General features: G+C 50.7%; 1 protein-coding gene across 3 annotated transcripts; it reads right to left on the bottom strand.

Moving 5' to 3' along the window:
• Window positions 1-89: 89 nt before the first annotated feature.
• LOC136313692 (5-hydroxyisourate hydrolase-like) lies at window positions 90-6,515 on the bottom strand. Of its 3 annotated transcripts, none has more exons than XM_066244203.1 (4): window positions 6,404-6,515; window positions 2,108-2,247; window positions 858-993; window positions 90-357 (listed from the first exon to the last, which is right to left on the bottom strand). In XM_066244203.1, the coding sequence occupies exons 2-4, from the start codon at window positions 2,236-2,238 to the stop codon at window positions 268-270; spliced, it is 357 nt and encodes a 118-aa protein (XP_066100300.1). In that variant the 5' UTR covers window positions 2,239-2,247; window positions 6,404-6,515; the 3' UTR covers window positions 90-267. The 3 variants fall into 3 exon arrangements, with proteins under 3 accessions (XP_066100300.1, XP_066100299.1, XP_066100298.1); XM_066244202.1 differs by lacking the exon at window positions 6,404-6,515 and adding an exon at window positions 2,780-2,913; XM_066244201.1 differs by lacking the exon at window positions 6,404-6,515 and adding an exon at window positions 2,629-2,854.
• Window positions 6,516-11,664: the final 5,149 nt, after the last annotated feature.

Raw genomic sequence — 11,664 nt, 5'->3', positions numbered from 1 at the left:
GGCTGATGAGTCTGCTCCCTCCCTGCCTGCTGCCCCCCCACCCCGGCCCAGGCAGCACCAGCAGGCTCTGCCCAGTGATCACAGCAGCCTGTAGATGCCACACTGACTTTATTGATGCCCAAGTCACAGCAGCCACTGTGAAACGAGGCCAGAACCACCCACAGGAAGTGGGACCTGAGATCCCATGAGGAGCCTGGAGACCGCTTTGGAGGCTTGGGGTGGCTCCGGCCACGGTGATGGCAGAGGTGCTTTCAGAAAAGCTGGTGGTCAGCTCCCTCGGTATGTAGTGTAGGACCATGGGCTCAGCAGCAGGGGGACGTGGAACTTGTGGGTCTCGTTTGTGATGTTGAAAACAACCTGAGAACAGAAGGCACCAGGAGACAGCGCCCAGTGCTCCCGGGGAGACTGAAGCCCAGACTGGGCTAGGGGATGACTGCAGGGAGGGCAGGAGCCCCCGGCCAGCCAGAGCCTGGTGGTGAACTGGAAACCTGGTGAGAGCTGTGGATAGGCTGTGTCCTCCCGGGGGAAGTGCTCGATGTGAGGAACTCCAGGGCCTGTTGGGCTTCCCAAGAGGTCCACCCTGAACAGGGCCCAGTGAAGGGGAAGGCAGTAGAGTTAGGCCCAGCGAGCTGGACAGGGCTCTGTGCACCCGTGTCCTCAGGGATGAGTCAGTCACCTTTGACCCTGCCCTCCACAGCCTGACCCAGGGGCAGGGCAGGGACCTTTCTCCTGGAACCTAAGAGCAGGAACTCACTGCCCACCACCACCTGGGAGAGCGGGGAGGGGCACTGCCCACTGCAGGGCTTGTGGTCATGGTGAATCACAGGCCACCCTCCTGGCCAACCTGTGGCCCTCACCTCCACATATGGATAGAAGCTGTCCTGGCCCCTTTTCTTCCAGTAGCCCTCTGTGTCGAAGGTCAGCTTGTAGGTGCCCGCCTTCATCTGGCCTGGCAGCAGGAGCCCAGGGCAGCGGCCATCAGGGTTGGTGTAGCTGGGGTTGGGGGGAGGGATGAGGTGCACCCCTGCCTGGCTCTCTGGGTCTCCTCAACCCGCTGCTTTAGACGCCCTACAGCTTAATTCAGGACCGATTCTAGGGCCTGGGGTTCTGGAGTGGCGCAGTTCAGAGAAGCAGGAAGGGGGAAACCTCCCACAATCTACCAGGAGCAATAATCACTATATTTGGCTTATTTTTTTCAGATTTTATATATTCATAAGTATGCTTTTTTATAAATTTATAAAAACGGAAAATGGATTATGCTATTCATATTTTTTTATAACCTGGATTTTTCATTTAAAGTTCTGCACATGGCTTTCTGGGTCAGCTCCTGTTCCAGAAGCACTGAGCACCCCAGTGGGGTTTTGTTCAGACCTCCCGGGCCCCCAGCTGGGCTCGCACACGCGTCTGCACTGTGAACACAGTGTCACCCACTGGCAGGTTTGGGGGATTGGGAATGGGTCCATGTAACCCCCCTAGGGGACTCCATGTGTTCTTCCAAGATCACAGCTGACCCTCGGATAGGACCTGGACCCCCAGCCTTTGTGAGGGGCTGAACAGTGAGGGGACAAGCTCCACACCCTCAGGCCCTAAACCTTTGGGGCCCAGCTCCCCACGTCCACCTCCAGAGGAGTCTGCCTCTTTCCAAATGGAGCGTCTGTTCCTACTGACAGGGCCAACCAAGCAGCACACAGCAGCCTGGGCTGGGCCTCCCCCCACAGCTGAGCATGGGGTCTGAGCAGGGCTGTGAGGAGCAGGCACTGCAGGCATAGTGTGCACTGTCCCTTCTCTCTGAAAATGGGTCATGAGGGTGTAGTGAGAATAAAAGGACAAAATTAAAGTGCTCAGCATGCTGCCTGGTGACAGTGAAGTCTGTCAGATTCCTCCTCAGGCCTTAACCAGCTCAGTGCTTGGAGTGTAAGGCTGTCCAGCTGGGCAGTGGGTCTGATGGAAGGCTCCAGGAGCCAGCGGGGGCTGGGGAACAGGGTCTGCTCTGAGGGCTGCACTCCGTGGCTGTCTGTCTGGCATCCCTCACTTTGCTCCTGTCACAGGCTGGAACCCTGTGCAGAGGGGAAGTAGACTTGACTCAAGTCCTGCCCAGACCTCCTACCTTTTCCTCAGTTCAGTCCACTGTTGGCCGTGGTCCTCAAGCCTGGACAGACAGAGGCAGAGGCCTTGGGCGGGGAGCCCCGAGGCTGTGTCCAGCACGTGTGTGGTCAGTGGACTGCTGACTGGCTCCATGCCTCTTCCCTGAGCCATGAGAAATGGACAGGATGAGCCTGTGTCGACACCAGCTGCAAAGAGGCAGCACCCAGAGTAAACAGCCCCCGGGGGACAGAAAGTCCCAAACTGCCCTGGAGGAGTGGGAGGAGGGGAATTCCTGACCAGACCTCTGGGTTTGTGGTGAAGACACAGAGATACAGCTCATAAACCTCGCTGGCCTGTCCCCCATTCGCTCCCACTAGGGCACTGTCCCCTCCACCCAGCCACTGAGGGGCACTTCTGGCACACAGCTGGGCAGTGCGGGATGGATGGCCAGACCCAGCGTCCTTGTCCTCCCAGGACTGGGCTCTGTCCCCTGGCTCACAGGGTCTTAGTTCTAGGCAGAGGGGACAGGAGCCCAGTCCCTACCTGCAGGGGGCCCAGATGTCGCTGGAGCGTGCGCAGCCGCGGGGTGCCCCCCGAGTTTTTAGCCAAGCTCATGCCCAGCCGCTTCGGAACAGAGCAGGCTCCAGCTGCAGTAGGTTACCCCACCTCCTGCACGCCACCACCAGAGGGGTACCTCCCCGGGCCGGCCCCCGTCGGCCTCTGTCACCTCCCGGCACCTGAAAGTCACGCGTCTGACCAAACTTGGGGGAGGTGTACCTCCGTGCTACCAGTAGGGCCCCAGGCGCGATCCAGGCTCGCAAACCTGCGGAAGAACCAAGGCTCCTCCCTGGCCGGAAGTGGAGTCGAGGGGACCTGCGGGCATGGGCGGGGCTGGAGGCGGGGCAAGGGGTGGCGAGTGTCACTAGGAGATTTCCTGGGGCTGTGGGCCGGAGGTGGGGCGCACAAGCCGGACTTCCCACTGGGAGTCCCAGAACTAAGATTTTCTTTTTCCCTGGGACAGTCAGGATTTTGTTGGAAGCCTCTCAAAGGCCAGGTATGATGTCAGATTCTGACTGCTCTGCCAGGCCACGTGATGGTGCCTCAATTTCCCCATTTGTGAAAACGGGGCAGTGACAACTCCCAAGGTTGAGCTGGTTCCACGGAAGGAGAGGAAACTGAGCTGTCGCCCTTGTCACGCTACCCGCCCCCTCTGGTCCATCGCCCACTCTGTGATGCCCCTCTGGCCCCCTGGCTACCCCCTGCTCGCTGTGCCTGCCCCTGGCCCCTCTGACTCTCACATCCGCATACTGACAGGTGGGTGCTACAGAAATGAGGAAAGGTGCACAGCAGACCTATCGGTGTGAGGATCACTGTGTGAGGATCATATGCCATGCACATTGGACATTCTTACCTAATAAGTAAGTAAAAATAAAGGCGTTTTATATTTAAAATCTGGAAAGGTCGACACCACGATGTTGGTTGACTGGATGTGTTGCTCTGAATATGGGAACTTTTTTCTTGCCAAGGTGCATTTTCTAATTATTTGATAGTGAGCATGTCTTATTTGTAGGTTTAGAATCAGGCCTTTCCAAGGCAGGGATGGTGACCCAAGTAGCAAAGGTTGGGATGGATTGTTTATAATCTTTGGAGGTGCCTGACCAGGTGGTGGCGCAGTGGATAGAGCATCGGACTGGGATGCGGAGGACCCAGGTTCAAGACCCCAAGGTCTGGGCTCATCTGGTTTGAGCAAAGCTCACCAACTTGGACCCAAGGTCACTGGCTTGAGCAAGGGGTCACTCGGTCTGCTGAAGGCCCACGGTCAAGGCATATATGAGAAAGCAATCAATGAACAACTAAGGTGTTGCATCGAAAAACCGATGATTGATGCTTCTCATCTCTCTCCATTCCTGTCTGTCTGTCCCTATCTATCCCTCTCTCTGACTCTCTGTCTCTGTAAAAAAAAATAAATAAATAAAAAATCAACATATAATCTTTGGAGGTGATTAGGAAATATCTATTTGAGATGTAAACATGCACGACATTTGGCAGAGCTTATGTTTATAGAAAATCACCCCAAAGGGATGCTTACACCATTTGGCAGATGCCTGTGGGTACAAGAGTTCAGTAACAACCAGACTGGCCCCACTCACTGGGCACCAATACATGAGCTCTGTCACCACCAGTATGCTCTACTGCCCATTAAAAGGAATGAGGCCCATTTGTGTGTAAGATGAAGTCTCAACAAAGCACCAAACTGTAAAAAGGGAGGGAGACATCTATAGCTTCTGCACCTTATACTACGTGACAAAGACCCGCTCACTCAATGCACTCACATTTTTGCCTCTTAAGATCGAGGTGGGCATTGGGAAACATCAGTATGTGCATCTGGTGTCCAGAAAGAGCTTCCTAAAAGGACAGGAGGTAAGGGACCAGAGCAAAAGCCTAAATGTCCAGTAAGTCCAGTGGCTCTGTCACTACCACACTGACCTGCATGAAAGCCTTGGTGTGCTGCCCTCCTGACCTTCCATCATTAACCCCAGCTTCTGAGGAGTCTTGGGAGCTCTCATAAGAAGGCATCTCGTGGGCAAACAGCTGTAAAACCCAATGAGTAGTGTCTAGGACACAGAGGACAGGCTCTGGGACGGCATCTGTGGTCCAGCCCAGGTGCCCACCATTTAGTGTCCTGTTTCTCTTCCGCTCCCCATAAAACAAAGCTGCCCCCCCCCATGGCCTCAAGGATTTCAAAACACCTTCAGGAGAAGAAGGCTCAGAGGAGGACACTGACATCCTGTAAGGGCTTTTTTTGGAGTGTGTGCTTTCTCCCTAAACCCAGAAAACAGGAGATCTTTCTTTCACCCTGAATGCATTGCACAAACTGCACATTTAAATCTCTGTACTAGAACTGGGCCAAGATGTGCTGTACGAACTGTTTTTAGAAACATCTTTCATGTCCAACCAGAGGGGTTGGTGAACTTCAGCCCAACCCAGGATGTAGGAGACAATATAACTGACAGTGAAAGGAAGGTGTTTCAGATACTTTGTAAGGAAGGGGCAGCTGCAGTGGAGAAAGTCAGGCTGCATACCATTTGTAAACCAAAACGCTGTGTTCCTGTGTGAGATGAATACAAAGGTCTGACTTGCTGTATTGGTATTCCCTCTCAATTATGGAATTATGGGTGTATTTATTTTCTGTATTTCCAAAACTTATTTCTTTCACAACTTCATATTAGCAAAAAACAATACAGTTGTTACCATTAAGTATAAGAACCTGAAAAACAAGATCTTAAAGTGAAAATTTCAAAATGGTACAGGATTTTTCTCTGGGTCTAATGAAATTAACAATCTTACCTTTGTTTTTTCTCTTTAAGTGTGTGTATGGGGAGGAGACAGAGAGACAGACTCCCACATGTGCCCAACCAGGATCCACCCTGCAACCCCTGTCTGGGGCTGACGCTGGGACCAACCAAGCTCTCAGTGCCTGGGGCTGATGCTTGAACCAATCCAGCTACTGGCTGTAAGAGGGGAAGAGAGAAAGAAGGGGGAAAAGATGGGGAAGAGAAGCAGATGGCTGCTGACTGGGGATCAAACTCAGGATGTCTGCATGCTGGGCTAACACTCTATCCACGGAGCAAACTGGCCAGGGCCTACCTATTACTTTTAAACAAAGTATTTAAAAAAAATTTTTTTTAGAGAGAAACAGGAACAGACAGGAAGGGAGAGAGATGAGAAGCATCAACTCATAGTTATGGTACTGTAGTTCATTGATTGCTTTCTCATATGTGCCTTGACAGGGGTTGGGGGGGCTCTAGCTAAGCCAGTGACCCCTTGCTCAATCCAGAAATCTTTGGGCTCAAACCAGCGACCATGGGCTTCATGTCAGTGACCATGCTGTCATGTCTGTGATCCCAAACTCAAGCCGGTGACCCTGTGCTCAAGCCAGAGACTTCAATGTTTAGAACCTGGTTCCTCAGTGTCCCAGGTTGACACTCTATCCACTGTGCCACTGCTTGGTCAGGTAAACAAAAAAATTTTTAAAGCATTCTTCAGTGAGTTTTAATAAGTCTGATCTTTGAAGTCAGCATCTGTGGGTGACCTATCTCCACAAGAGCTCTTGGAGGCTGGGTTAGACACTGTCCAGGACAATGAGGAACAGGGCTGGACCAGGCAGGGCCTGTTAGTCAAGATAAATTTGCCAAGTTTCAGACAAGTTTATCTTTATGTCTGCTCAGCCCCCAGTGAGGCTTATCTGACCTCAGCTGTGGAGGGCAGTCAACTGTTTGCGTTCTTAGCTGACCATTCTGGTGAATGTCCCACTCACCTGCCCAGCTATGGTGCCTGAAGAAGCTAGCAGTGCCTTTACCAGGACGGCAGATCATCAGAGCAGAAACCAGGTGGGTCTGGCCGCAGCTGCATTGGCCACTGTGGTCACAGAGTAGAGTGTGTGATGGAGGCAGCCAGCCATGTTGTCCTGTTGCCTCACCTGCTGACGTCCTTTCTTCCAAGGACTATCGACCTGCCCCATTCAGAGTAATCACAGCATCAGGTGGAGGGGCTGGGAAGCCAAAAGGTGTAGCCGGAGTCACCATGGAGGCCCATCAGCTGTCATGGGGACAGGACAGTGACCTCAGCTGCATGATTTTTCAGGTGCCTGTCAGGGGACAAGAAAGTCAGAATCGAGATGTGGGGCTGCACTCTCTCCTTGGAGCCTCCTCTTCAAAATGAGGATTATGGCTGACAGCAGTTGACCCCTGGGTGGGAGGGGTGTGCAAACACCCAGCTCCCTACACAAGGTGATTTGAGACCGTGTGAGCTATGTGAGCAAGGCTGAAGCAGAAGTGCCTTTCGATGACTTAGCTTTGGGAGCTGCACAGCAGTTTCACAACACAGGTTGGCCCTGTGTGTGAAGCAGGGATTGTATAAGGTGACAGGAGGTGGAGTTTGGGGGACATCTTGGAGGCTGGTGGCCAAGCTAGGAATGTAGTTTGTTGCTGAAGGAGAGGAAGAGGGAACAGACCTGTCTCTCTACTCATCTTGAATTTCTCAGTCTTCTAGGAGAGTTCCTGGGTGAGTCCTGATGAGGGGTGGAGGTTACCATCACCTGGCAGTCTGTGGGTTCCCCTTCCTACTGTATTTCAGTCCCAGCTTCCCTGACAACATTATGCCAGGACTTTGCCCCAATCCCATGGCTCATGCTGGAAGCCACGGAATGTTGAAAGTTTATGGTGTTCTCTCAGGGGCAGGGGAGCACAGGGAAGAGAAACAACCAAAAGCACACACTTTCCTATAAAAAAAATAATGAAAAAGAGAAATATTAACATTTATTATTGAAATCCACATAGTTTATGTAAACACCCTTCACAAATCTGGCACAGGGAGAGTGACAGAAAGGGCATTATACAAGGTCCTGGGGTGTGGGTGTCCCCCTAGCAGGAACAGGGTGGGTTATGCTTATTCTCCCTCATGCAGGACAGTGGGGACGGGCCCTCATAACTGTGTTTGCCTTCTCTCTGTATTGATGTTCTAAGAAAAGCATGACTTCTGTGATCTTTCAGCACCCCCGCTTACCCAGAGACAGATGTTGACCCTATTCTAACCTTGAGTCTCGCTGGACTAGCACCCAGTGGGCCCATGGGAATTCTGTGCTCCTGGGTCATTGTGGACATTATCTGTGTGTGGAGCCAGGAATGACCAACATTGTGCACATCTGCTCTACTCATAGCATATCCACTGTCTTGTCAGACTTCACTTAAGGGCCCTGGCTGGGTTGCTCAGTGGTAGAACATTGGCCTGGTATGAGGTATTCCCAGTCAGGGCACATAGGAGAAGCGCCCATTTGCTTCTCCTCCCCTCCTCCAGTATCTCTTCTGCTCCTGCAGCCTAGGCTTGAATGGTTCGAACAAGTTGGCCCTGAATGCTAAAGATAGCTCCACGGCCTCATCTCAGGTGCTGAAATAGTTTGGCTGCTTAAGTAACAGAGCAGTGGCCCCAGATGGGCAGAGCATATCCCATAGGGTAGTGGTCCCCAACCTTTTTTGGGCCACAGACTGGTTTAATGTCAGAAAATATTTTCAGGGACCAGCCTTTAGGGTGGGATGGTTAAATGTATCACATGACTGAGACAAGCATCAAGAGTGAGTCTTAGATGGATGTAACAGAGGGAATCTGGTCATTTTTTAAAAATAAAACATAAAAAAAATATCATTCAGACTTAAATATAAATAAAATGGAAATAATGTAAGTTATTTATTTTTTCTCTGTGGACCGGTACCAAATAGCCCACGGACTGGTACCAGTCCACTGCCCAGGGGTTGGGGACCACTGCCGTAGGGGACTTGCTCAGGGGATCACAGTCAGAGCACATGTGGGAGTCTGTCTGCCTCCCTGTTTCTCAATAATAATAATACAGTAATTAAGAATTTTGAGATGTGCAGTGTTGTATTTTTTTAAAGATTTTATTTTATTGATTTTACAGAGGGGTAAGGAGCAAGAAGTATCAACTCATAGCTGCTTCACTTTAGTTGTTGAGTGCTTCTTTGTTGTAGGTGCTTTGACTGGGCAAGCCCAGGGTTTTAAACTGGCGACCTCAGTCTCCCAGGCCAACCTTCTACCCATTGTGACACCACAGGCTAGGCTGTCAGCAGTGTATTAAACCACACAGGGCCCAGGTACACTTCTGAAGCTCTGTCATGAGCTTCACAAACGTTGTATGCAGACGAGGCCCATCCTATTCAGGCAGATGCTCTCTGCAGAGTCAGTTCTCAGTAAGGGGTGGGTGAGGGTCTTGCTTCACAGGCTATTCTTAGGCCTGTGTTGAAGGAGGTTCTGAGGCTACTCAGGCTCAATGGGGAGATGGTGACCTGGACGGAGCTGTATCCCTGACCTCATGCCTTTTTCTCAGAGCAGCTGATTGTATGCAGAGAAAGCAGTGGTGTCTACTCAATCTCTGATTTTGGCTCCCAGGCCCCTACCCTCTGTCTAGCTTCCCTGTTCAGCACTAAAGACCTGGAAGAGCCTGACCAGGTGGTGGCGCAGTGGATAGAGCGTCGGACTGGGATGCGGAAGGACCCAGGTTCGAGACCCCGAGGTCGCCAGCTTGAGCGCGGGTTCATCTGGCTTGAGCAAAGAGCCCACCAGTTTGGACCCAAGGTCGCTAGCTCCAGCAGGGGGTTACTCGGTCTGCTGAATGCCCACGGTCAAGGCACATGTGAGAAAGCAATCAATGAACAACTAAGAAGTCGCAATGCGCAACGAGAAACTGATGATTGATGCTTCTCATCTCTCTCCTTTCCTGTCTGTCTGTCCCTGTCTATCTCTGCCTCTGTTAAAAATAAATAAATAAATAAAGTTAAAAAAAAAAAAAAAAAAAAGACCTGGAAGATGTGGGCACTCAGAGCTATTCATCAAGAGACTAGTGTTCTCAGCCAGCTCTGTGCAAGATTCTGCCTGTGCTGACTGAATTCTGAATGTCATCCAAAAAGACTGAGGTTACCATTCCCATTTTATAGATTAAAAAGCAGTCACAGAGAAGTTGAGAATCATTCCTTAGGCCACACAGCTGGTGAGGGCCGAGCTGAGACTCAAATCCACTATGGAATGATCTGGAGTCCATGTGGTGTGCACCATGAGATGCTCGCCCTGAAGGGACAGCGAGGAGAGAGCGAGGGAGAACAGGTTCCCAGCCAGAGCCAGGCACACAGACATGCACATGTACCTCCCTGGGTCTCACCAGGAGAAGCCAAGGGAGAAGGTGGTTAGCCTACTAGGAGAGAAGGCGCCACTTCCCGGGAGTCAAGGGAATCCCTTCCCTGGTGAGTCTCTCAAATCCCTCTCCCTGGGCAGTAAGCTAAGTATTGATAGATTGACTCCAGACTTCCACATTTCCAGGGGTTGAGTTTCTGTGCCTGACAGTGTGAGTTTCTGTGGCCCTCCTGGAACTCTCTGCTTTCAGTGCCAGGGGGAATGAGGTATGTGGGCTTCATAGTTTTATGGAGACAAGATTTATTAGAATAGGAACCCAAGAGATCAAGGAGGAGATTGGTGTTGACATCCCAAAAGCACTTAAGGAACTGTTTATCTAGCTCATCTCTTGTCATGAAAGTGAAGAATTTGTTTAACCAGTTACTTCTGTACTAATTACACTCTTGGGAGGGAAGAGATCAGTAGACTCATTCTGAAGTCCCCTGAGAGCTAGGGCATAACCTGTGTGGTGGCTATGGCTGTGGAGATGCAATTTAATGCTAATGATTCACTCACCCTCATTGCAAACATAGGGCTTCTCCCCTGAGTGTGAACTCCGGTGTGTGAGGAGATCTGACTTCTGTGTAAAGCCTCGTTCACACTCTTTGCAAACATAGGGCTTCTCCCCTGAGGAGTGTGTCCTGTGGTGTCTGAGGAGATGTGACCCATCATCAAAGCTTTTCTCACAGTCTCTATACTTGATAGCTACAATTCTTTTTTTTTTTTTACAGAGACAGTCAGAGAGAGGGATAGACAGGGACAGACAGACAGGAACAGAGAGATGAGAAGCATCAATCATTAGTTTTTTGTTGCACATTGTAACACCTTAGTTGTGCATTGATTGCTTTTTCATATGTGCCTTGACCGTGGGCCTTCAGCAGACTGAGTAACCCCTTGCTTGAGCCAGCAACCTTGGCTCCAAGCTGGTGAGCTTTTGCTCAAACCAGATGAGCCCACGCTCAAGCTGGCGACTTCGGGGTCTCTCGAACATGGGTCCTCTGCATCCCAGTATGACACTCTATCCACTGCGCCACCGCCTGGTCAGGTGATAGCTATAATTCTTTTTTATTTTTAATTTTTTTTTTTTTATTTTAGAGAGGAGAGGGGAAGAGAGAGAGAGAGAGAAAGAAGGGGAGGAGCAGGAAGCATCAACTCCCATATGTGCCTTGACCAGGCAAGCCAGGGTTTTGAACCGGCAACCTCAGTGTTTCCAGGTTGACGCTTTATCCACTGTGCCACCACAGGTTAGGCAATAGCTATAATTCTTGACATTTCTACTCCCATAGATAGTTTGCTTGTGTCCACTGAATTCACTTTCTGGCTTCTGCTGGGCAATTCCTGCATCATTCTCTCTTGCTCACTAGAATTCCCCATTTGTCTTTTGAGAGGTTTGAAAAACGCCCTTGAAATCCTCCTCTGCCTGGTCCTTTTAAGCAAATGTTTGGACTTTTTTTTTACCTCTTGACCTTCAGCTTTGTCATCCCAGTTGTGTGTATCAGTATGTTGTTGCTGCTGATTTGGATCCTCTGATTGGAGGTGTTTTCTTGTAGATGTTTTTGGGAGAATCTGAAAGGGGTGATTGCATCCCATGTGTTTGCTGAGGAATTTCTGACTGGAGAAGGCCAAAGAGCAGGAGGGACATGGGTGTATCTCTGGCTGTGGTTCTGCTGAAAGAGAAAATTTTGGTCAGGGCAGAGGTTGACAAGGCTGCCAGGGCTATATGTTTTGTCTGCTGTTAAGACCTGTACCATGAGTCATTCTTATGGGGTTGACAGTGTGAGCTCTGTCTCCCATAAAGTGTATCTTATTTTGTGTGTGTGTGTCAGAGACAGAGAGGGAGTC

The sequence above is a fragment of the Saccopteryx bilineata genome, chromosome 9, assembly GCF_036850765.1.
Source record: "Saccopteryx bilineata isolate mSacBil1 chromosome 9, mSacBil1_pri_phased_curated, whole genome shotgun sequence".
Classification (NCBI taxonomy): Eukaryota; Metazoa; Chordata; class Mammalia; order Chiroptera; family Emballonuridae; genus Saccopteryx; species Saccopteryx bilineata.
This window is presented reverse-complemented; position numbering and strand designations above follow the sequence as displayed.